The 27935-nt window shown below is 34.4% G+C and overlaps 1 protein-coding gene across 1 annotated transcript in view; it reads right to left on the bottom strand.

Moving 5' to 3' along the window:
- Positions 1 to 24020, bottom strand: part of LOC123678415 (blood vessel epicardial substance-A-like) — a 29255-nt gene extending 5235 nt beyond the window's left edge. The window contains exons 1-5 of the mRNA XM_045615434.1: positions 23855 to 24020; positions 15466 to 15880; positions 11587 to 11767; positions 8734 to 8879; positions 3904 to 4124 (exon numbers count right to left, since the gene is read on the bottom strand). Coding sequence (XP_045471390.1) covers positions 3904 to 4124; positions 8734 to 8879; positions 11587 to 11767; positions 15466 to 15872 — 955 coding nt within the window. The 5' untranslated portion in view covers positions 15873 to 15880; positions 23855 to 24020. The remainder of the gene's footprint in view (positions 1 to 3903; positions 4125 to 8733; positions 8880 to 11586; positions 11768 to 15465; positions 15881 to 23854) is intronic.
- Positions 24021 to 27935: the final 3915 nt, after the last annotated feature.

The raw sequence follows: 27935 nt of genomic DNA, 5'->3' as shown, positions 1-27935 counted from the left end.
TCTTTGGGATATCGGCTTCGATCACCTCTTGCCTGGATGGATATAATTCTTGATAGAAAAGTTTTATTGACCTCAAGATTTCCTGTTCATGCGTCACTATGTTTCCGAGTCCATCCTTGATCCTCTGTATCTCCTTTCTTCCCATCATAACTCTTCTCAGCAGCTTCAAACTCTTATTCTCTTGTTTCCTCATTTCTCTAGATATTTTTCTGTTGAGGATTCTACATTCCTGTGTGGTCTTGTCCTTCATTTCCCTTCTCTGTTTCATTGAATCTTTTGTTTTTTGGTTTGTTCTTTTACTACTTTCGGGCAGAATTTTTCATCCGCCTTTTTTGTAGACTCTCTTATGTTCTCGTATATTGCGTCTATTGTCATATTTTTTTCCATAATTCAGATTTGAGGATATACACTTCATATAGGAATCTGAACTTTCGGGGTTATCCATTTCTTGCTCTTTCTTTTGAGTATCATATTTGTTCTTTCTTTTTTCATGTTCAATTTCATTTCGGTTCTTACGATACGGTGATCGCTACCTGTCGAAAACCTGTTCAAGACACTTATGTTGTTGATTATGTCATGTCCTTTCTGTTGCTGATTATGAAATCAATTGCATTCTTGGTTTCGCCATCTGGACTGGCCAAGTCCACTTTTTGCTGTTTCTTTTTTTTGAAGAAGGTGTTCATTATATGTATACAAGTTGTTGTGATGGTCAAAATCTATAAATGCGTCACCTCTTTCGTTTCGACTTCCTAGTCCATGAAAGCTGACTGCAACTTCTACTTCATCTTGTTTACTACCAACTTTGGCATTAAAATCTCCAATTAACAGAGTGAAGTATGTTCTTCCATATAGTAGGGCCGTGGGTACATCTTCGTAGAAGGTTTCCAACTCGTCATCTGTGCATGCGATGGTCAATCTTTAAAGAGTGTGTTCTATTTAACTGAAGTATTAAATACAGGACTCGTGAGCTTATTTTTTTGACATGCATAATCTTATTTCTATGTCTCTTGTGAATTAGTATTCTAACGCCCCTTAAGGCAGTTTCTTCACCTGAATAACATAGTGTATTCCCAGACTGAAAAACAGTTTGTCCCACTCCTATCCGGCGGGCCTCACTTATGCCTATTATGTCCCATTTTACATTTTCAGTTTTTCTTCTAGTTCCAGAACCCTGTATCAGGGCCCCCGCAACCGCGCGTGCAACGCGTGCACCGCACGCGGGCGCCACTCTAAAAGGGCGCCAAAACCTCTTATAGACCGCATGAAGAACCGATGGACCAAAGGTTTTCGAAAAAGATTTTTTCAAATTTTTTCAACAATTTTTTTTTTAAAACTTCTTTCGTGCAATTTATACAAGTTTCCGAACGTCGCATTGGGCATGAAATAGCCAGATATTGGTTTACAAAAACGCATACTCGATGCTAATCCTAGGGCATTTTTTGCGCTATGTGCTGCACACAGCTTGAATTTAACTGAAAATGATGCTGCTAAGGTTTCAAATAAAACAGTGGACTCTTTTGATATTGTAAAAGAACTTTATATATATTTCTCTTCATCCACAAAGAGATTGGAATGTTATGAAAAAGCATGATCCTCAGTTACGTCTAAAACCCCTAAGTGATACTTGATGGTCAAGTAGAATTGATGCTAAAGTTTCATTTTATTCAAATATGTGATAGCCTTTTAGAAATAGTAGAAAATGATACTTTTAACATAAAAACTAGACATGAAGCAAGTTCTCTTTTATTAAATATTCATTCTTTTAAATTTATTTGAAGTATCATAATTTCTTATGATGTTTCATTCCAGATTAATATTGTAAGCAACATGATGCAAAGTGTAGCGATTGACATTAAAGTGTGCCAAAACCATTTGAAGAATTTAGTTGATCATTTCAAAAATTATAGGGATGATAATGTTCTCGAGGAAAAACTTGCGGGAGCTGGAAAACTAGCGGCTGTTCTTGAGAAAGATCAAGGTTTTTCTCCATTATATACTGTAAGACGAAAGTATAAACCAAAATTGTTCGATTATGAACAGACGGAAGATCCAAAAATCGCTTTTAAAATAAATTTCTTTTAGAAAACAATTGATCAAACACTAAGTTCCTTAAATATGAGATAACGTTAACGTTTTTTGTTTTATTTGTGATATTCTTAAATTAAATGACAAATATCTATTGAAATGCTGTCATGCTCTTCAACAAAAGCTAACTGATGACAGGAAAAAAAGAGACTGACGTGAAAGAAAATGATTTATTCAACGAGATAAAAGCCCTAAGATTGTTTTCATTATCTGAAGCGAAAATCCTCTTGAAATTCTACAATATATTTTGAAAATAATCTAACTTCCTCTCTACCGAATCTTAGTATTGCCTCAAGAATCCTTCTCACTTTACCTGTGTCCTGTGTCTGTTGCTTCTGGTGGGAGATCATTCACTGAATTAAAAATTTTAAAAAACTATTTGAAGTCTACCATGTCTTAAGAAAGATTTTCTGGATTGGCAATCTTAGATTAGAGATACTCGATAAAATTGATTGATTGATAATATAAAAGAATTTGCAGCAGCCAAATCTAGAAAAACATCCATTCAATTTCTGGATTGATCCTAATTAAATGTTTATACCTTTATGAATAATTTATAGAAGAATACAGCTTAAGTTTTGAAACACATTTGAAATGTATTATGTTACAAATAACACCATAAAGTTCTCAAGTCAATGAAGGTTGCTGATAAATTTTTAACCATTCTACACTAAATTCTCAACAAAACTTAAAAAAAAAAAATTTCCGATTATACAGTAGTACTTCTCTCCACCTCCCCCCTTTAAGGGGCGCCAAAATATGTTCCGCACGCAGGCGTTGATGTCCCTTGCGGGGGCCCTGCCCTGTATAGTCAATTTAAAACTAGTGTCTTCTCAAATAAATTGAAATTTGAATGAAACACATTAAATTGTAAAACACAGCATAGACTATTTTTCGTTGCGAATGTCAGCTCAGTTCGTCGATAACTGCAGTATTGAAATTTTATGGAAACAACGGGTAAGTGTATACGTATGACGAATGTAAAAATTACAGTTGACAAAACAAGGAGAACACCGGCAAAGCGGGTAGATAAAGGAAAATAATAAACCTTGAACATAGACGTGCTCGAACTGTAGTAAGAGTATTAATCTTGAAAGCGATAAGAAACTCATAAGCCGGGAAAGGGTCCGATTTTTTTATACCGTGTCGATTTGAAATAAAAGTTAAAAGAAAGAAGTAAAAAGGTTCATTTTATGGAAAAATTTTCGTTCTTCGTCTTTGAGAGAATTCTGAAATTTTATATTTTGGAATTTTTGTGGGGAGTAATTACCCTTAGTACCCCCTTCATTTCTACGCCCTTGACTAAAACCCAGTTTTGTCTTTTTCTCGTCGATCTCAGAATTAGGCATATCAAGAACAACAATACATACCGGAATTGAAAGATATTGATGTGGATGACGTTTATTTTGAAGAATATGGAGCTACAAGCATCGAAACAATGGCAATCTTGCAAGAAAATTATTCTGGCTTATTTCTCGAAGAATTGATCAAAACTAGCTACCGAGATTTTGTCATTTAACACCTTTAGACCTTTTTCTTCGATTCAAGACTTTAAAGATGGAATTCGAGTTATCGAAGACATACAGTCCCTAGACAATTGGTCATGGAAATTCAATAAAAAGGATATGGTGCTGCAACCGTAGCCATGGCGGCCATTTAGCTGATGCTGTTTTTCATCGTGAATGCTTGCTCCTCGCTATGAAATAAGCATTCATCGATTTCTCTCGAAAGGAACTTGTTTCTTTATATCAAAATGAAACCTGTTTTTGGAAAACCTTTTAGATCTCATTATTTGTGGAGCTTTCCAGGACTACTCACCTATAACGCTATCTAATACAACTTTGAGCATTGGTCTATGTCTGAGTACACGCTCTAACTTCATACGTGGCCAGCAGAGGTACACGCTGTCCTCTTCAGCCGTGATTGTCACTTGGAATACGTCGTCTGATTGATCGTGGTTCGCCTCCCACTCTGGAGAGTCGACGAACTGATATACGTTGATATAGTGGAGATGAGTGTCATCGCATGTCACACGTAACCTGGGGAAAAATATTCCGGTTAGTCTTATGAACGAGTCAATTTTTGTTAGGGGCGGTATAGTATATCTAAAATCACTTGGAGGAAGCCAGAATGTTTTGATCGTACAAGAGTTGTTCAAGTTTCCCGTAATTCATTAGGGACCAGGGAATTATATAGCTTGTAGTGACTATGTCTGCTTACAGATGGCGCTATAGGTTTTCGCGCCACACTACTACGGCCTGGAGGATTGACCTAGCTAATCAGGGTTACCCTGTTACGAAAATAATGAGGATGAAAGGAAAGAAGGGATATCCCATCCCCCTAGTGCTTGTCAGAATAGACAAAGCATACAGGGGAATATTTACAAAGTTAAAAGAATGCTGCGGAATTTCAATCCAAGTGGAGAGTCAGAGGTTAAGGTCGGAAGTAATCCAGTTCTACCGATGCCAACTATATGGACATTCACACAGATTTTGCCATGCAGCCTACAAATGCATGAAGTGCGGAGAAGGACACGTGACAGTGGAGTTCCCCAAACCGATCACAAAATAGCCGAAATGTGCGAATTGTGGAGGAGACCATCTTTCGATACTTATCAAATGCATAAAAAATCCTAACAACCCTAGTATACAGAAACCCAAATACAAAGATGCTCCACTACCTAAAGAAAATGCGTTGACTAAAATAATAGAAAAAGCATGGATGTCAAAAAGGAATAAGTTAAAAAGGATGGAGAAACAATATCAGAAAGCATTCTAGGAAGATTTTGTGCTACCAATGTGACAATGAAGCAAAAATCACTTTCCTAGGAGAGCAGGAAAAACTGATTAAGCTCTTCGAGAAGAAATGAGTCACACCGATAATAAAAGACTTACAATTGCGTTCTGAAACGCAAATTCTCCTAAAAAAGACAGAAATTAAATCTTTTCTTGGAAGAAAATGAAATCGATATACTTTTCTTGGGTGAAACTTATTTGAAACCAACCAAAGAATTTAAAATAAGAAATCATGAAGTATATAGAAAAGACACAGAACAATGTAGATGAGGAGGTACAGCCGTATTAGTGAAAAGAGGAATTATACATCACGAACTACCAGAATTTCTAAGTGCAAATATCGAAGAAAAAAGGGTAAGTGTTAAAACGAAAGCAGGTGAAATAAACATTTATTCTGTGTACCGATCCCCAAACAATGGGATAGAAGAAGCCGATATAAAAAACTTCTTCCGGAATAAAAAACCTACGATAATTGCAGGAGACTTGAATGCGAAGCAGCCTGATTGGAATAGCAGAAAGATAAATCCCCAAGGAACTGAATCGTGACTCGTGAGCTATAGTAGACAAATGTAATCTGTTAGTACTAGGGCCAGAAGATCCTACTCATATTCATTAAATCATGGGTACGATAGACGTACTGGACAATAGCATTAATGAAAATTGTATCAGCGAATTATGAAATAGAAACCAAGATTGATCTTTCATCGGATCACAGGACAATGATCTCGACATTAGAAATCGGAACAGACAGACTACCCACAGACCAAAAATCAATTGATTGGGCAAAATTCAAAGAAATAATTCCAACAAAACGTGTGAATATAGAAAACAAAGAACAGCTAGACGAAGCAATCGAGGATCTAAAAAGAAGAATAATCGAAGCTGAAGTACAGTCCATCATGATCAAAAAAATACCGAAGAAGGGACCGCTACGTCTAGAGGTGAGAATTTTGTTAGAGGAAAAGAAAAAGGCGAAGAAACAGTATAGACGCACATTAAACCCCTGAGACAAAACTATACTGAATAAATTGACGAACGAAGTGAAAAACAGAGTCAGACAAGAGTTCAACGAAGACTCAAGAAGTTAGAAAAACTAGAAGACCAATCACTGTAGAAAATTTCGACAGCAATAACTGAAAGAAAAACGAAAGCGAGGATATCAGCATTGAAGAAGGGAAACCAAGTATCTATCACAAATGAAGAAAAAGCAGAAATGTTTGCAGAATCTCTGGAACATCAATTGAAGCCGAATCAAAAAATAAACGACGATTAATTCAACCAATCAGTCGAAATAAACGAAGATCACAATGATATGGAAGAAGATTCAACAGAAGTGACTAAAGAAGGAATTGAAGAAGTTATAAAAATCTATTAAAACATAGAAAAGCACCCGGAAAAACGGAATGCTCAATCAAGCAATTAAAAACTTACCAGGAGAAGCTCGAGATGAAATCTTTGAAATAGCCAGATTCATACTAAAAACAGGATTATCCAAACAAATGGAAAACGGCGGATACAATATTAATTTGGAATAAAGGAAAAGACAAAAAAGACCCAACGAATTACAGAAGACTGATAGATTTCGTAGAAGAAAAGGAAATAATTCCAGATCACCAGTTTGAGTTTCGTAAAGAGCATTCAACGTTTCATCAACTGGTACGACTAACGGAAAATATTAAGGAGCAGAATCTTTCTACAGATACCGGTGCAATATTCTTGGATATAGAAAAGGCATTTGATAAAATGTGGCTTCGGAGCCTGATATACAAAATGAAGTTGATGAAATTTCCAATCAAACTTACGACATTGATACAATCGTACCTGGCAAATAGAAAATTTAAGGTGAATATCGATACTACCAGGTCAACGATCAGAGAAATAGAAACCGGAGTTCCCAAGTATCGGTGATAGGACCGCTGCTGTTCATTTTATACATGTCAGACATACCGAAAATCAATAGACGCAAGATAGCCCAGTTTGCAGATGACACTGCCATATACTATCACAGTAGAATGTCTGGTACAATACAAAAGAAAGGGGTTGGTAAGGATCAGTTGCAAAGTACGCTAAATTCAGTAATCAGAACAGCGGTTGGCGCTCCGTGGTATATAACCAACCAACAAATCATAGAAGAACTAAAAATTGAAACTATTCAGGAAATAGTCAACAAACAAAGAAAGAAGATAATAGAGACGCTGAAAGAGCACGAGAATGAGGAATCAAGAAAGATACTACAAATCAAAATAAGAATGACAGATAAGGGGAAATACCTCTCTCAAAGAACTAAATAGAAAAAAAAAGTGACATGAAGTAGGGAGGAAAGTCTCCCGATCAGACAACATTAGAAAATAGGCTAAGGTAGGGAATGTAAATTCCGTACCTTATTATTTTTGGATCATATCATATCGGGTTTTTGCTTAAGAATGTTTAGTGAATGAGATTATAGTTTTGATGATTGAAGTAGTGGTTGTGTCAACAAATGGGCATTTATTAAACTAACAAAACCAAACAAGGGTGTATTCTTCCGATGTTCTAGTATGCTCGACTCTCCAATTGCTATAAAGTATAAGGCTAGGAACATAGTGAGGCGACCAAGAGGTGCGAAGAGGATAGCAGAGAGGATAGCGGTTCCCGAGAGTAGCGGCGATGACGAGGTGTCATCTCATAGTGAGGCGAACAAGAAATCAAGGCGATAGTCGAGTTTGATTATTATAGAGGAGGCGCGTTTCCGAAAAATGGATTTATACTGTTAGAAAATTCGTTATTGAAACTCTGGTATGTAATGAAAAATGATGAAAATAGAAGAACTTATAGTGTTCACGAAATTAATAAATCTAGGAAAGTACATGGTGAATTTCATCACTTGTATAAAGAATTACATGATCATCCAGAGAAATTTCTTTCATATTTCCGTACGAATATTGCAACGACTACATTCTGGAAAAAATTGAATCTTAATTAATGAAAAACTGGACTAATTTCATTCGCGACCCTATCACTCCCACGGATTAATTACTTATTTGTTTCATTTCATCCGCTACAGCATCCTATAACTTGTCCAAAATATATCAATTATGATGTTGAGCATCTCTCTGATGCCACAAATTTCTTTTCACAAATATCGAACTTATGAATGCCTCCTTTTCCAATTTGATTTATTTATTGGGCAGCTGCGCGGCGATGAAAGAAAACAAACTTCCCCGATCTCGCCTCTATCCTCGCTTAACCGCCTCGCGCAACCGCATTCGGGATCGCTGCACTATGTACTTCCCTATTAGAATATATTCGTTTGAATTCGCCTCTATCCTCTCTACTATCCTCTTCGCACCTCTTGGTCGCTTCACTATGTTCCTAGCCTAAGGGATTGGTTCAATTTTGAGTTTTGGTTTGTATAAAATTTGATTGATTTTTCTGAATGAATCAGATAACAATTTAATAACAAGGTATGTGACTACAATAACATTTATGAACAAATAGGTAATCTGATTAGCAATATTTTTCTTGAATAGGTTTATCTAAAAACTTGTGGAAAAAGTTTCCATACTTCTTATTCATAGGACCAAATGTTATGTTATATCTGTTACCTAGTATCCTCTCGAGATTCACTGACCCATTCAAAGGTGAAACCGAACTTTTACGGATGGAAAATTTTAAAATTGCACCACGTACACCATTCATACTTGACGAGGCTATAATTCTCAGAAGATACCCTCGAGGTTATACTCAAACATCGAATCTTATGAATAAATAGTGACGTCTGTATTTCTGGCACTTGTAAGTTCTGGGACTCATACAAGTCACATCGGTTCGTGTTTCATTATTTATGGAATCTGATGTCTGATTGAAAACTTACTTTCCTTGTAACAAGATGGAGAGCCTCTCGTCTGCCGAACTAACATCTTCCACGGCATATATGTCGCCTTTCTCCAACTGCATAACTTTACCTTCTCGAATCAGTTCCTTGAAGTGTTTTTTGCTTACTCTAAGAGGTTTGAATACCTGAAACGGGTAATAGTACCTATTTAGAAGAATACTGCAAATTTTACTGTATGAGTTATTATTTCCTTGGACCTCCACATTATAGAAATAGATGGTTTCTATACTATTGTGGTACTTCAAAGAATATCCAAAATATTGAGGTTTTATAAAATAGAAACATTGTATTTTTTCTTGGAACTTGGACCCTAGCTAGCAGTATTTTTGGTTCAATGCTTCAACTAACATGATATAATTCGAGTCCTCTCTGAGGAAATATTCTGGTTGAGGGGTACTATCCAACTGAATAGTTGGATGGTAGGCAAAACATTAACAATTTTTAATCAATAGTTGAAATTAACTATTGAGTAAAAAATCGATAGTACTTTGCCTGAAATTGTGATGAGATACAGCAACAATGCCTACACAGATTAAAACTGGTTCTCCTAACTCGTAGAAGATCTGAGTTTCTGATAGGCCTCAAAAGAGCAATAGGAGAATCAGGAGAGAAAACATTTGAATTTGCAAAAAAAGATTACCCTCTAGCTCGGAAACTCGTTGGAATTTCAAATCTCGCGCTGTAAGAACAATATTCGATAAGAGAGAAGAATTAATTGAAGTTTTTGATCATATCAGCGACAATTTGGATGAATGGGATGATATTACAATACGTGAAGCTACCGGTTTGAAGAAAATGTTGAACGATTTCGAATTTTTGTTCATTCTCCACTCTTTTAATTTGATTTTTACATACACAGATCCCGTTTTTTCTTATAATCCAGCATAAGTTATCAGATATAACTTATTGCAACGCCAGAATCACTTCTTTATTATCGATTCTGAAAAAATTTCGCACAGAAGATGAGTATTTCATTCGCTTATATTCAGAAGTAGAAAAACTCCCAGAAAAAACACAAACATATATGTGTGTGTGTGGCCGACCCACATCTCGAGAGCACGAGCCGTCACTGGTAAGCGGTTAACAAATTGAATGACTAAATTAACATAAAGACAGACGTACGTTTCGGAATTTTTGTATTTAATAATACAATAACTCAATAGCTACCTGTCCTAATTGTTGTTCTGTGAATTCGAACTAGAGAAACATTAATTGTCAGTTAATTTTGAGATTCCTCAATTGCAATTTTTGTGAAATAGGTATACCCAGGTTACGGGTAGAAATCTATATTTTCTGATCAAGACAACTTGTTGACGGAACGTGCGCCAATTTTTAATTGAAAAATTCTGTAGACATAAGTATGGTTACTTGAGGTTTAGAGCAATGCTGAGCGTGTGGACGCAGATCGGTTATACAGTCACATGCTGTTAATATTCATAGAGGAATTTCGAAAATTCATAACTTCGATACTATTAGGGTTAGCAATGCCGTTTCAAATTTTGTTTGTTTATGGTAGTATTTTTTGGATAGGTATACGAATTCTTTGAAATCTGATTTCTTATTTTTTTTATTCATGGATGATGTTCTTGAACTATGAGTATCAATGCAGATCAATTTTTGTATCATATCAAATTTCGTGCAAATGGCTCTCAAAGTGTCTGAACAAGGCTATAGACGGAGGACAGACAGATTTTTCGTACACATGCATTGCCGTCTTGTTGAAAAATAAATGTTGAGAAGTAAATCTTTATTGAAAATATGGTGTAATGTCCTTCGTGGAATGCATAATTCCCAAGATCGGCGAAGAATCGACAAGCTTGGGTTTTCGTCAACACTACAGGCTACAGCAGCTATTCTCAGTTTTTCTTGGGCGACGTAAACTGTTCCTATTGTTCACATCACTAACTTGTCCCAATAGCTCAAATTTTTTCATTGATTTCACTATTATCGTCCGAGAAAGTGCTTCACACCGATCCAAAAGAACTTTAGGTTTTCGAAATGTGAGTGAAAATTTTCACCATTTTTGTAGTGAATTTTAACAATTTCATTGGAGCATGTATGGTTCCATTTTTAGTAATCGCGTACTTTTCACTTCTCAAATGTCAAAAGACGACACCTTCAAAAATGACTGCTGCGCAGATAGAGGGCTTTTGAAAATGAAACCTCTAATTGGAAAACACTTCATAAGGGAGCTCCGACTGAAAATATATCCTGCACAGTGAGACCTATAATTTCAATTGTTGTGTAAAGATATCACACAAAAGTATAAGGCTATAAATGTTCATCTGACAGTACTGAACGATAACATCAATACGAGCAAAAAAAACTTCATATTGGAAAATTGAAGGTTCCAATTTTTTTTCTCTAATGATTCCAAAAGGTTATTTTAGAAAAAATAAACCAGAAGAGCCATAATCCAAATGAAAAAAGTAATATTTAGTGACTAGACATCATATTTATTTGAACTGGGTTCGTTGTGGCTCGGTGAGCCTTCCGGGAACTGCGACCATGTAGATTTTTTTTTCTCTACCTTACTCTCTACTCATTCTTGGAAACCCAAAGAGGTCGTATTAACTGGACTTATATACAAACGAATAATTTATTTCTGATCAGAATTCATTTATATCGTTTATTATCCATTGTTCAATACCTACAAATATTTGTGGAAACTTGCATTGATTTTGGTTATTTATATAATTGAGGAAAATATTTCTACTTTCTGAGAAAATAATATGGTAGGCACTCGGTTTAGAAATCTATTTTCTAGTTTAATAACCTGGAAGTTTTATTGTTAGAAACCTTAAACATTTAATTCTTTTCGATTTAACTTACCTTAAGATATAAATCAGTCATTTCTAGGGATAACGTTGGGGGTAGAAATCTCCATGTCAATATCGCAGTATGTGTTACGTTCAGAAACACAATTAGAGAATTCCATAGCAAAATATCTAAAGCACAAATTTCCACCCCTCCCCATATTGTTATGAAACAATGACCAATGGATAATAATGTCCTGAAACAGACGAATACTGATTGTAATGGACATGATATTGTAGGTATTATTCTTTATAATTAGTTTCCTGTTATACGTTTTAATTCTAATAAATGGGTATTGGCTCGGAGAAAATAAGATTTTGGTATTGTCGATTGTTTGACATATACAGTCCACATAATAGATAACTCATTTATTATCACTTTTGAACAAGTTATCTCATTGAAAAGTAATTGTTCCCTAAATAATAGCAAAGGGTATCATTGATATATAATATTAGTTTCGAACAGTGGAATAGACTCGGGAATAGATTTTCAGGGTAAGATTATGGTTAAAATCAGGCTTATTTGGTTCATCAGTAATAAAGATCTCGGAAAATACCTATACTGATCTGTCCATGTATCTCGCTTGAGTGAACTCTGGAATCAATAGGACTGAACCTTCATAGTTAATTTAAAAATAATGATAATATTTCAGATATTATTTGTCAGATTTCAAAGGAGTTTTGCGGTTTTGAAGGTATGCCGCTAAAACTATTGATCTGAAAATTCAGCAACATTTCAGTTATTTTTAATTGATTTTGGCGAAAATTATAACAGATCAGATATTCATTTGTGATTAGGTTCACATAATCACGATCTTGTCTTCTTCTTCTTCATTCTTCTTTTTTAGGCGATTCGCCTGTTTCTTTCCGTCGAATCTCTGCCTACACCGACAAATTGTCGCTCCATCGCTTTCGAGGGCGTCCTAAACTTCTGCGACCTAGTGGTGATTTATCGTGTGCAATTCTGACCATCCTTTCCTCGTCCATTCTACTTCGATCTTGTCAACGGATTATTAATGTTTAACACAGTTTGGCAATTCATGTTGTGAAATCTTCTAACTTCTATGTAGATAATCTCTAGTTTCTGAAGTTATCAAACTGGCTATAGATTCGAAAAAAAATTCCGTGTGATTCAACTGTATTTCAAGAACTCGAAAGGTTTTATATTTTTTATATATATTAAACCGATTATAGACAATTATTTCGTGAAAGAGCGTAGTGACAACTTCCATTATTGCCTGAGATTGGTACCTATACGCAAGTGGTACTTTGATAGCTATAGTGTTTTCAGCACAATCCCACTCTTTCCTTTCTTCTTCAAATTGAATGAATGCATATTCTCCTTAGTATCAAAAATGTCAAAAGCTAGAATTATATTAAAAAATATTTCTTCTACATTTCAGAGGATACCAATGACACTGAGGCAATTACTTACCATCAAAAATTCTACTTACTATACGATTATATTCAATTTGTAATTTTAATAATGAATATATCGTAATAATTTTCGCTTCTTGATTTGCGGATTTTCCTGTTTTTGAATAGAAAGTAACCAAAAACTCATTATCCTGGTGCGGCATCTATTGATTCTCTTGTAATATCTCATATCATAATATCATTTTCGACGAATTATTCATGAATAACTGTACAGGGTGGGCAAATTTCGATGTCTTAGCACTACAACTTTTTATTCAGACGAGATCAAAATTTGAGTTCTCTTGAGTAGTATTCATTTTTGGCTACCACCTTCTTTTTCTATTTAAAAAAACATAACTTCGGGTCATACCTTCGTAATTGAGAATCCTGCCAAAAAGACAAAGAGCACTACACTTAATTTTTCATGAAAAAGTGCCTGTAGGCACACTTTCAGAGCTCCATCATCAGTATTAGCTGAGATATAAATTTTTTTCGATATCGCTATTTTTCCAATTTTCTCTTATAAATCGAACACAAAGAAAGATAGTCAAAAATGAATACTACCCTCATTAGTTTCTCAGAAGAAGAGAACGAGAATGAAGTATCAGATTTTGTCCTCCTCTGATTTAAAAGTTGTAGTGTAAAAACATCGGAATGGGCCCACCCTGTACATGCCTTCAGTGCGAATGCAGATCAATTTGGATAATCTGAATCATTGATGTTTTGTTATAAGGTGGTCTGAAAAGTTCGTAGGCTGACACATATATGGCAAATCTACTATTGAATCCATATGAGTTTAAGTTAGCCCTAAGCTTCAAAAAAGTGAATAAATTTGATAGTTGTTGGACTCAGTTCATGAGGTACAACATTTTGAGTGAGCAAATCACAATCGAAAAACAACAACGAATCGATGGTTCTGAGCAGTGTTTGGAGCTGTTTTATCATATAAAACGTGATGAAGATGAACCGACTCCAAAATGTGGAAAGACGCAACAGTCGGCTGACAAAGTTATGGCACTATAGTATTTTGGATGACCATGGTATTCAATAATCATGGACTATCTTGAAAAGGAAAACCATCAACGGCGACTATTACATAGCTTTATTGGAGCGTTTGAAGGAGGAAATTGCGGAAAAACAGTCCCATTCGAAGAAAAAAGTAATGTTTTATCAAGACAATGCACGAATAATATCACAAATCAATGGGATCAATGGACAAATTGCTTGAATTCGGCTTCGAATTGATACCGTATCTATCGCACTCTCCAGATCTGGCGTTCAGCCAGATTTCATAAAAAAAAAATATGTTAGCTTACGAACTTTGCAGCACAACTGTCAAGTTTTATTCTAACATTATATTTCTAGTTAGCTCAAAGTTTCCAATATCTTGTATTGTATTAGGTACAATCAACAATTCTGTAGAAACTGGTGTGAATTTATGTGAGTTAGTGACAGATTCATTGAAAATTTTGAATTATAAATTGATAGGATTCTAAATGAAGAGTAATGAGGAATGGAAAAAGGCCAATTTATTATGCGCTTTTAGGAGTCTGATAGTTTGAATAACTGTTGAAAATTGACCATACGTTGATGAGATACAGGGAGCTTCATGCTTTTTATCAAAAACTTTTAACCGGTATAACACTTGAACTACGAGGCAATTAAAATATCGTCTATCGGTAATAGAGTTTTTATTCTGTTCTGATCTTCTGTCAACTGTACCTGAACTAAATTGAAAATTGACAGCCACTACACACGTTTGCAACATACATTACAATCTACAGCGTTCCAAAATATAAAACATAGATGCCACTGCAGGTATCAGAGTAAACTTAATTGTATTTGCCATTTGGAGATTTTCATAGACCTATAATATTATTCTATGTCTATGGAGTTTTCTTATATTTAACAACACTACGGTGGTATGGTTTTTTTGAACCTGCATGTTTTTCTTGATGTATAAGTGAACAAACTTTCCACGCGCAAGAAACGTTTTGGGCTATTCACTGAAAATGAAAAAAAAGTTTGGAGAATTCTATGAAATGGTGCGGTTTACAATTTCTCCTAGGTATGCCCCCTATTACAGTTCATATTCTGAAATATGGCTTGTTGAATCTCAATATTTCAGTGAAAAAAACTATTAACGCACTGTAACAGTTGGAGCACGAAAAACGAAAAAAAGTTTGGAGAACTCTTTGAAATCATGCAGCAATTTTCAATGTATTTTATGTCTTCTCCTGTGGTACATATTCTAAAATATTTTCTTATTTATTAAATAACAATGGATGATAACCAAGTAATAATTCTAAAATATGTTTCGGTGAAAAACTGACGAACGCGCATTGTCATATTTGGCACCAGTCCGATCATACAGTTTTGTAGTGTTCTTCAATGCCTTTTCATTACAGCAAGAACTTCAATACTCACTATGGTCATTACATTCAATGTTTTTATATTTCTCTGATTAAAAAAATCTTACCTTACTAATAGAACACTTTGTTTGAAACTACCAGGCACTAGGAATGCTGCGGCAAAAAAGAAATTGGCAGTTTGGAAGAGACTGTGTTGTGCGGGATTCCATTCTGTACAGGCCCAGGGGGGCCTGTCCGTAGTCTTGGTGGCGTTGAAGAACTGGCTCTCGAAGTCGTAGTCTGAACTATTCGTTTGATTGAAAAATATCTCGCTGCTATTCCAGGTGGAAGGCAGGTCCGTGGAGAACGTCAGGTTCCTTCTGAACCCCTCCAACCTGGAGAAGGATTTCATGAACTCGGTGGAAGTTGACATGTTCAGGTCCCTGGGGAACTTGGGAACATCACTCAGGTTTGTACGAACAAGAGAGGGTCTAGTTTCGTGGTGGAGTCTCGCTTGGATCACAGCTATTTCCATCGTTAATACTGTGAAAAGAAAAAGAAGACTTAAAATACGGAGAAATCACGACAAGAGAGTCTGCGATTGTTAAGTTCATGAACGTAGCCAGTGTAAGGGCTGTAGAATACATTATTTCTTTTCGTCGAAATGTTTGTATTTTTTGCCCGCGAATGGTATCGAACGACTCATTGACGACGAAGTCCTGGTCAAATTCAAGATGTCTGACAGTCCGTTAACATGATAACTCTCGAACGGAACGACCTAAAAACTTAAGAATTTCAGTCTAGGTACAGATCTAAATGTGCAAAGCGAAGTGGTCTAGTGCACTTCTGAATAACAACATATAAAACATGAAATGAAAACTACAATAAAAGTTACGAATACTAGTGTTGAAAACCTTTTTTTTTTATGTGATGACATAAATTAGGTTTTCAACACTAGTATTCGTAACTTTTATTGTAGTTTTCATTTCAGGATGCTGTTAATAAGTGCGAAAAAGAGCCCGTAAACTCTCGATTGGAAAGACCTAGAAACTCGGGAACTTCAGGGTAAGTTTGGATTTCGAATGTCGTACTTTAGTTTGTTGGTGGACAAAATCCGACTAGAAATTTTGTAAAAATCAATAAAATTTCATTTTTCTGATACAAGGCCGTAGCTAGGAAAAAATGTCGCAGGGGGGGTTTGCGTTTGGGAACTCATGCTTATAGTCCTATAAGAACTGTTCCAGAAAAAAAATATCACCACAAATATCACATGATGAAAACTTTGAATTGAAATATCTATATCGAATTCAAGTTGAATATCTTGTGAGGGGCAGGTGCTATGAGAAAAAATTTGAAAAAAAAAACTAGTACCGTGTATCTCGAAAACGAAGCGTTTGCGAACCCATGCTTATAGGACCTTTTTTCTTAATATGACCAAAGGAATCTCTCATTTTTGTTTGTGAGTACCTCCAATCTACTTCGAAAGGCTGAACTATCTTAGTTTTGAACTATGTATTTTCTCTGTAGGAAACGCAAATTATTCAACTCAATTTTCATTCATAACATTCATTCGAAATCTTGATTTTATACATTTCCAAATGTCAATAGTGAGAAAAAAAGTAATCAAAATTCACATCATCAGATAGCAGTTATAATAAACATAAATAGATTTCAGTTCAGTTTCAAGGAAACTGCATAAGTCTGGTTGTTATGGAATTTTTCTCTATAAATAGTGTAATGTAATAACACTATACGACTATATGAATAATAAATTAAACTGAAACTTGATTGAGCGAGGAAGTCATGCACGTACATAATATACTACATGAATTCTCGAAAGTCAATGTTCTTTTTCTCACGCAAACAACCACTAAAACTGATATTCATCGCATATGTGACCACAGAATTAGAGATTATTAAATTATAGTTTCATATTTTTCATGTAAAATTAAGAATGTGAGGTTTTTTTATGGCTTTTGTTAATATTCGGCTTTATTCGTAGATTCAATAACATATAATTTTTTTATGTTTGTGCAATATCTTAGGCCCGCTTCTAAGTAATTCAGGAGGAAAAATAGTACAACGAGTGAAGAATTTTTCCTCGTCATACCTTCTTATACATGCAAGAAGTAGTTATCATGATAAATCAAACAAAATCTTTCTGATTATCATCCACTGTATCAGTAACGATAAGATCGATACATATCGTCCGAGTTCTTGTTTATTATCGCTCCCATATAATAATGACAAGGATCATTTTTCATATAGAAAACATAGTCATATTGTTAATGGATTGGCAACAATGATATATTACCAAATTAATTTGGATATAGTATGAGGACACGTGGGATAGATGATAAATCAATTGAGTATCTGATTCAGAAAAGCAGTGACATAAATTGCGGAGAAAATGATGGGGAAATTTGATATGAATGAACATTAATCCAAACAAGTATTCATTGAGCACTTGAAGCTAACATTATACCACCTAAAAATTAAACTTGTACGAGGTATTGAGAATTGGCAACACTGATATTGCCAGGTGAAATTTGATATTGACATCGTAACATTTGACATTTTTTGTGTTATCCATAACGTTATGACGAATAGTATATCCAAAGTCACTTAGAGGAAGCTGAATATTTGGATTATACAGGGTTTGTCCAAGTTTCCAGAAATTCCTTTGGGACCAGTGAATTTATTGCCTAACAATACTTCCAAATAAACTCCGGTATTTAGTGGATCGCGTTATCCACTTCAAAGGGAAATCTATGGCCAAGCGTTTTTAGCGACTTAGTTCAAGTGACTTTGGATATACTATACTAGCACAATTTTTGTTTACAGTAAATTGAAAATTTCATCTCTGTCAAAATATGGATTTAACTCGTGAAAATTTTCGAGGTATGAAAATTATGACTTTCAACTTAAGAAAAATGCATCTATCAACTGAATTCAACAATGGCGATGAAGCACCTTTTAAAGCCAATGTATATCGCTGGTAGGTACACTGAATTCAAATGTAATTCTCTCACGGAAGAAGTTGAAGAAGGTCGTCGAAAACACGTCATTGTACCGGAAAATATAGATGCTGTGCGAAAACTAATTGGAGAGGATCGTCGTGTGACATATCCGGAAATCGGAAGATAATTAAGCATTAATATGATTATCATACATAAAATTTTGCACGAAGATTTGTGTTTATTAGCTCTGTGCATGTTGGATTCCATATTTGTTGAATGATGTTCAAAAACTTACTCTTGTCGTTTGGGCCATAAAATGATTTCGAAATACGACTGTGGTGCATCCAAAACGGTATACAACATCGTCACAGGTGACGAGTTGTGCATTTATGCATACGAGCCAAAAAGAAAAGGCCAGTCGGCAGTTTGGATGTTTCAATATGATGCAAAGCCACATTCAGTCTTTGGACTCACAATTAATCCAATCAATGGGTCATCCACCTTACAGCCCCGACTTGGCATCGAATGAGTTCTTCTTCTTCCCAGAAATTGAAAAATAAACTTCGTGGGCAACGATTTTCATCGCCCAAAGAAGACGTTGGGGCCTTCAAAATGCATGTTTAGATCTATCATCTTTTGATTCGAAAAAAGTTTCGAATGATGGTTCAATGATGGCGATCAATAAAAATATTTTGCATCTAAATCGCTTGTTAATTTTTTGTATTCTCTTTACATAAATAGTAACCCTTGTATGTTTACCCCTATTTATTATTGATGTAACTATTATTATTGATATAACTGATTTGCATTTTGCATCAATTCTGGCAACTATTTTATATAGGTCATGCAATTTTCGAAATTGACAATCATATATTGTGTTTTATCAATCCTTCATGAAGACTTTGTCTCTGATTATGAAATAAATATGAATTTAAGTAAATTGAGTCACAAATAATTCTCTTATAATCATTTTGTGTTCATACCTATTAATACAGCGCATTCACCATTTAGTAACCCCCGATTTGAAATTGAAATGAGGAGAATCTGGAGAACGAAGGATAAATAGAAAAGAAAGTTTTACTTTCTTGAAGTTCAATATTGTCCAAGTTCATGCAAAACTCAGTTTTTTAACTCTTGAAATAAGTTTTACTCTACGTTACTTGATACCTACAATATGATGTAATACATATGTAATACAAAAAACTTTACATATAGTATATATATTATACGACATACGTTTGAATTATATAATTTTATTTAATGCAGAGTATTCAGGCTGGATTAATTTCATGAAAGACAATTGTATTTCAGTTTGTGAATAAATTATGCATATATCATGTCCAATAACGATGATAGGAACGATCTGAATTCACAAGAAAGCTTAAGAAACTTCACATTTTTCAGAACTCTCAATCATTTCGCAACACCAAAGTATACTTGCGAAGGTACCACTTCACTCGATGAGCCGCGAACCTAACTAGTTAAAACACATAGTCACCTTCGAGACAGTAACATTCTTTTCAGCAAAGAATACCTCAATCAAATACTATCTCCAAAGTAAGGTTAGGTATATTATGTCTTAAAACTTTACAATACTTATCTTCTTATCCAATATAAATAAAGCTTACAAAGAAAATCCTGATAGGGCGAACTTTGATAAAAATTTTATTACACTTAGGCCGATTTTCTCATATGCGACTGAATCAATGTATTTCTGCAGCGTAGTTTTTATTTACGAATAAAACTTGCGTAAGAGGAATACATTTTTTTATTCGCTTTATTCGCTCTCACTGTTCGTACACAATGCAATACATTTCCTTTCGTAATTATCTGTTCAATATTGAATTTTAAGTTAAATTAGAACTGAAGAAGTTTTGACGAATCCGAAAATAATTTACAAGTTCTATAATAGGGGAAAGAATTCCTATGACATTTTTCCCAAAAAACACTTGAGGTTGGCAACAACCAACATTTTTAGAATAGGGAGGAGATGTTGGATGTTGTTAAGTTCACAAGTTATTACAAGGATGTTCAGAGAATGAAATAAATTTTTCAACCAAAACAAATCCGCCATCTCTCAACTATTGAAAAAAAGGAGGTTGGTGGTTACCTTATGACGTTAAGTTTAATATCACATTATTTCGTATATAATTAACCGATTTTGAAAATTTAACTGGGTTGTGTACAGAACATGAATAACTTGCAAACTAATGAACACTCGAAATCTCTTCCCTATTCAAACAATGTTGAGGGTGATGCCACCCCCAGGAGGGTGGTTTATTCGGAATAAACTTAAGATGGAAATTCGTTCCCCTCAAAGTAGAAGTTGACTTATTTTCTTATCAGAGACTTATCAGAGATCCACATGCTTGAATGTTGGGGTGAAGGAGAAAAATTGTAATCGCATGTCTGCATTAGTCATTGACCAATTTTGATTTCAGTTAAGGGAACAAGATCAAGTCGTATATGCTTTTCTGACCGGCTATTCAAATTTATTAACATTTTTGTTATTACATGTTTTCTATTCAAATAGGGAAAAAACTTTTCCAATAGTTGTGTCACTGTATCGGGTGTCTCAAATTCGTTGTTAGTACTCAGAACCCCATTGAGCTAGAAAAAAATGGGGGCTCAGTTTTTAAGAGACTTGATTTGGGGAAAACTGTAACCTCATAAAGTCAACTGTTTTCAAGCTACAAGAGAAAATTGGAAAATGGCGTGAAAAGAGAAATTCTCATAACTTCTTCATTACTGGTTCTTTCCACATGAAACAAAAACATTCTACAGGCACTCCATGAGTTATCGTGTTTTCAGACGGAATTGAATTGAGGATAGATTGCGTAGCGACCTCGGACCTCTGGAGTTCGAAATAAGAGAATACAGAATACTACTCTGAATAGTAAATATTTTCATTTTTTCTGCAACCGATCATTATCTGCCTTTATGATGAAGCAAAGTAAATAATAAGTTTTATATTAACTTTTTGATTGAGATAGCCAGTAATGATTACCTTCAAAAATCATTTCCTGATAACCAGCTTTTGAAATTCACTAATTTGTATTTCAAGATAACTTATTCAAAGTCAAATAGTAACTGAATGAATTTCATTGAAAAAAATTTTAGTTTGAATGGTCAATTTTTATAAATGCTCATCTCAACAATAGCAGTACAGGATTCAACTTAAGGATGATCTAGCAAAATAATTATTCAGCATATATTTGTGCTCAATATTGATCAATAAATATTATATCCATTACTGGCTATAGTGTGAAAAATTTTGATATGAATTTTTGAAAGCGCATTCGCCATTTTGCAAAAATAATGAAGAAATACACATAATACAAATTCGATCTTCCTTATTATTTATACACTTCAATTGATTAATACAAATTTTCTGGCTATCGATTACATACTTTGGTATGTAGAGATTTCATTAGACAAAGAAATACCTGTTCTAAATATCCAATACAATATTGTCACTATTCGTAAAACCCGTGATGGAAAATTCCGCCACGAAATTTTCCATTAGCTATGGGGCTTCTTGCTAGTCATCAAACGCTATTTATTTTTTATTACTCACAACTATTATGGAAAATCTAAAACATGATAAAAGTGATGAAATTGCTTACATATTTTGTTATTGGTGAATTATTCACGATGATGAACCAATATCAAACCGTTCGCAGAAAGAATTTAACATCCATGATGACATTCTTATTTTTCACATTTCCTTATAGCAATTGAAATAAAATTAAGGAACAGTCATAAATTTTCTAGTAAGGCATTCATTATAATCTCGATTTTAATAAATATCCTACACAAAAAGAGTTTTCATCTGAAATTCAAAATGTTCAAACTAGTAGAATTAAACGGCACACCAATTTCATTTACATAATATTATTATATTATATTATTATTATATATATATTATATCTCTTTATTTAACTTCTTGGTTTTTAACTTTTGAAATTTATGAATCGATTTCTTGAAGTAGGGGGTACATCTATAATAATATACCCCAATTTATTGCACATGGCTTTTATATTCTCAAGAGTTTCTTAGAATAGACGACTTTAGGTTTCAATGAAAATCTTGAAATAATTCAAGGAAACAACATCATCTTCTAAAATATTCATTGTTCGAAATTCATTAAATTGTATAAAAAATTACAGCTATACTGTATTAATTTTCCTTCTGAGAGAATACAATTCTTGACGAAAAATATAATCAAGGAACTTGAAAATAAAACTGAATAGAATATTTTATATTGGACATTTATAATAGTGCCGATGTAATGAATGCAAATTTTATTCGTTTTTTGGCATTGTGATTTCTGGGTTCAGACCTTGCAACCGTAATATGTGGTTTCGTGAGAGGATCTCAGAACCCCTTTGAGCTAGAAATTAATGAATGCACATTTTCAGGCTCGATTTTTGAGATAATCAATCTGATGGACACCGCAACCTTATGAGTTCAACTGTTTTCAGAGAATACTTTAAAAAGATATGTAGTTTGAAGGGGAGAAAACTGAAAAAATGTCGTGAAATGAAAAGTTCTCATAGTTTCTTCGTTACTGGTGCTAGAAACGTGAAACAAAAATATTCTAGAAGCATATGATGTATAATTTTCTTATCAAACTATAAAAATCATCAGAAATTTCTGTTTCCCTTGGCCAATCAACCAGTTGAAACAAAAACATTCTAGAAGCCCTTTTTTTCAATAGAATCTATTTTTATAATCATTTTCTAATCATCAATTAACAATTTTTTATTGCAATCAGTTTTGAAGTTATATTGCAAACTTGTATTTTTTTTCAAATTTAAGCCATACAAATTTCAGTAACAAATAAAATCTCTTATTTTTCTTTTTTCAAAAATATATACCATAATGTATAATTTGCTTATCAAACTATAAAAATCATCAGAAATTTCTGTTTGCCTCAGCGAATCATCAATGATCATCTGCGAACTTCAGATAATTAAAATAATCGGTGTTGAAGAGCAGTATCCTTAAGAATTCGCTTTTTTCATGCTGACAAGAAAAGGTTGCGGTTTTCAAAACAAAAAGAAATTAATTATCTGAAAAATCGAACCCGAAAATGTGCCATTCATTTTTTCTAGCTTAAATGGATCCTGAGATCCCATCACTAGACGAAGAATTTGGTATACTCGATACTTTTTATAATGTCTGCAAATGTTTTTCCTTAAATTCGAATAATTCAAATTGAATTTGATTTTTATGAATTTTAATTAATTTTGAGTATCAGAAAATTCATAAATCATCATAATTCTGAATATATCACTGAATACGCTCTACTACAGAAAGAAATTTTTGCGATATTCTATATTTCTTACACTATACTATTTACGGGTGCAACATAACCTCAAAATGTTCATTAACCTTTTCTTCTATATTTTGACGACAACAAGTGTGATATCACGGATATACAAATGAAAACGAGTCGTGGTTCATTAACCGCTCAAACGAACCAGTCTGAACCCAAATTGAATATCAATATTGTTTATTCTGTGCAAGCTGTTACAATTTTGAGGTTACTCACTCCTCACTCAATCGCATCGTATGGAACTTTCCGCACTAAATGCATTTGTAGAAGTCGAAACTGTAACTGGATAGTTCTCGCACTGATGATTTTCCCGAAGCACGAAACATGTTTCGGCCGGAGAGTGTTTACGGGAATGGAGAAAACCTCGACGTAACCTCTATGCCACGCCTCGTTCTAGTGCGCCCCATATACTCCGTAGACGATTTCCATCGATTTTCACGTGACTCACTCAGACTGGTCAACTACCCCGTTGTATACTTTTGCGGGAAATCGATAGTTTTAATGGGCATTGAAGATCCGAATTGACAATCGCGCTCTCGAGGAAATTCAATTATTTTTTTATTACGCCGGGATTGGTTGAACTCTAATCTTGGAGGTTTACTTTGGAAAGTTCAGGAAAATCTGGCGATCAGAAGCTTTCATTCTCCTTTCCTTGTTAAATTTTAATGAGTCTTGAGAGAGAGTTCGGTCTCGTTTGCAAGCAGAGGAACAGAGATATGATGTTCCGATTTTCTGTGAGAATTTTTAATTTGCGGTTTAGTTCATGTTGTGGGTGGGAGAAACGTTTTTAGGAAAGAAATATAACAATTCATACAAATCGGTTCATTATTACCCCTATATCACAGAATTTGATCTAATCGAAAGTTATACATAAGCGTATAACTTTGCTTCCGCCGTTTTCTTCCGAAATTCGAGGCTTTATTTTAAAAAACTTGTTAAACATTTATGATTCAAAGTATTGTCCATCGCTGACCACTACTTTCTCCCATCTTTCGGGCAGTGTACGAATCCCGCGTTGAAAAAACTGGTCATCTTTTGAAGCGATCCACGAATCGATCCAATTTTTTACGTCTTCATAAGACCGGAAGTGCTGATCAGCCAGGCCGTGTACCGTTGATCGAAACATGCGATAGTCCGAGAGAGCAACGTCTGGAGAATACGGCGGGTGGGGTAGGACTTCCCATTTCAACGTTCCCAAGTAGCAAAGTAGCAACACGGAGTCGAGCATTGTCATGCTGTAAAATCACTTTATCATGTCTCTCGTTGCATTGCGGACGTTTGTCTTTCAATGCTCGACTCAAACGCATTAATTGCGTTCCATAACGATCGCCTATGATTGTTTCGCAGTCGGTTTAAACAACTCATAATACACTACGCCGAGCTGGTGCCACCAAATACTGAGTATGACCTTGGAACCGTGAATATTTGGTTTGGCCGTCGACATAGATGCATGGCCGGGATATCCCCATAATTTTCTGCACTTGGGATTATTGTAATGAACCCATTCTTCGCCTCCAATCACAATGCGATGCAGAAATCTCTTCCGTCTTTGCCTTTCAAGCCGCTGATCATAACCAAATAAACGCTGTTCAACATCTCTCGGCTTTATCTCGTACGGCACACAATTTGCTTGTTTCTGAATCATTTCCATGACTTTCAGGCATTTTAAAATGGCTTGTTGCGTCGCTTCTAATGATCCTGCCAATTCTTGTTGCGTTTGACACGAGTCTTGATCAAATAATGCCTCCATATCCATCCTGCATCTTCGAAAACTTTCTATCTTCCACCGCTCTACTGGTCTTCGACATCAAAATCACCGTTCTTGAAGCGTTGAAACCACTCTCGGCAGGTTCTTTACCTAATAGCGGCCTCACAATAGGTATTCGAGAGAAATTAGTAAAAACCATAGAAAAAATCAGATTAACGGAAGGACACTTCTCTTGTTATAGGAAGCTCAATTTTTCTGTGCTCGTCAACAGTTGAAACCATAGAAATAATGAGAATCTTAGGTGAAAAAAGGTTTTTGACCATTTTCTATTATTTATATTGATACGAACCATATAATGTTATATATTTTTGAAATCAGGAAGAATGAAGCTTTCAAAAAATAGCACAGAAATCTAGTGTTCCCATTTGAAAAAACATAACTTTGGGTCATAGCTTCGCAATTAAAAACCCTTTTGAAAAGACGAGCACGCCACTGGATTCCACGTAAAAAAGTGCCTGTATAATGTTTTAATTTCAGAGCTCTATCATCAGTATTAGCGGAGATATAGATGTTTTTCGATATCGCCATTTTTCCAATTTTCGCTTATAACTCGAAAACAAAAGAAGGTGGCCAAAAATGAATACTACCCTTGATAGTTTCTCAAAAAAAAAGATCGAGAAGTGGGTATCAGATTTTGTCTATCTCCTCTGGTTCAAAAGTTGTAGTGCTAAAACATCGAAATTTGCCCACCCTGTACACCTAATAATAATTAAACGAAACCTTATTAGGATTAGGTTGCTTTTCTTAATTTGTGGTTTAATTATTATTATAATTAAACCACAAATTAAGAAAAGCAAAGTTTTACTGAATGAGTATAACTTTTGAGTACGAGCAAGCGTAGCGCTCGAGTAACTTAAAGTTATAAGAGTTATGTGAAACTGTTTTTTCACGAGGTTTGTTTATTCTATTTTTTCGCATTTTGTGTTGATTATGAACAAATAATCATAGATACGAAAGCTTTATAAAGATAGAAATTAAAAAAAATATAGCTTATATACCTGTGTAGAATTTCCGAAACGCGAAAAAAGACCCGTCTTCGTGACTTTTTTTTGAAATCCAAGGAAATGTACGCAAGGTATATGACATATTTTGTAATTGGAGGATGACAAAAAATGCACTGGGAACCGATGAGATTGCAATGCTAACCTCTTTTTTTGAGAAGATAAGCATATATATTTTAGTGTTTTCATACAATGTATTCCATTATTTTAGGTGAAAGCTCTCAAGGCATCCAGTTTATGGTCTACATATTCCATGTTGAAATATACTGTACAATAAACGAAAATATATGGATATTTCACAAAAAAATTACTTGCCTTTTTGAAACGTCAAAATTACAAAGAAATTAAAAGATTTGACTATGGAAGTAGAACATTACATAACAAGAGTTGTAAGAAGCATATTATGCACCAGTAGAAATAGTTACGCACGAGCCTCGAAGCGGCGAGTGTGTAATGCTAGGAGTGCGTAATTGTCTTACAACTCGAGTTGAGTACTATACTTTTTATACGACCACATCCATTTCAATAAAAACTTAGGAAAATCCAGAAACTGGTGACAAATCGCGACACAACTACGAAACCAAGAAGAAAAGTGTATTTACCGTAGGATCAGAGTGCAACGGATATGAAATTTATCATAAGTATTCACAATCGAGACCCAAACAAGTAAAACACAATACATTTTTCATTTGATAAATATAATCACGGTCCTCGCTGACACATGAGCTGATATTCAAATACTCAAAATTTCAAAAATTATATTTCATCAGTAAAAAAAAATGGTAACTCAAGATAATTTAGGAATGCAGATGGAGAACCATAATAGTTTTCAAATAAACAAACAAATATATTTGAATATATTCGATGTTTCGAGCTCTTCAAATTTGAATAATTGTACTTCTAATATTAACAATGTTAACAATAATAAATAAACAAATCTCTGTCAATTTGTGTTTTATTGACATTGACAGTATTATGCAGTAAAGTGGCAGGTGTATGTGATAAAATGCCACTTTTTTTTTGAATTTGTCAAACAGTACATTATCAGTCGAAATGCGAAAGAGATATTCATTATATCAAATGGCTTGAACTCGAAGTTTTTCGTTTACTGTTTGAAATGAAATTTTAGAATTTCTCAAACTAGTAGGGGTATAGCTTCGCGGGGACATATTCTTTAATACGATAATATAACCACCGGCAAAATTAGGGGAACTAGCAAAATCTTATCGAAGTTTGTAACCTTTGACCTATTTTAGCATGTTTTTTCAATTGTAGCTTGATTTCTCGGGATACATCTGTTTGAATTTCATCTTCCGTTAATTTATTTCCTGTTGAGTACAGGGATGACCAATAATGATGGAAATCGACCATGTGGGTGTAAGTGAATCTGTACTCTTCATTTCTGAAAATTTCTTTTCTCAGAATTCAGGTATCTACGATATATTCATTTTGAGAGAAATCGGATTCTCAATAATTTTCCGGTTTTCAATGACAATCATGGACGCCTTATCATTTTTCAATAATTTTC

The sequence above is a fragment of the Harmonia axyridis genome, chromosome 4, assembly GCF_914767665.1.
Source record: "Harmonia axyridis chromosome 4, icHarAxyr1.1, whole genome shotgun sequence".
NCBI classification, from domain to species: Eukaryota; Metazoa; Arthropoda; class Insecta; order Coleoptera; family Coccinellidae; genus Harmonia; species Harmonia axyridis.
The sequence above is the reverse complement of the archived record's forward strand: the minus strand, read 5'-3'. Positions and strand labels throughout refer to the sequence as shown.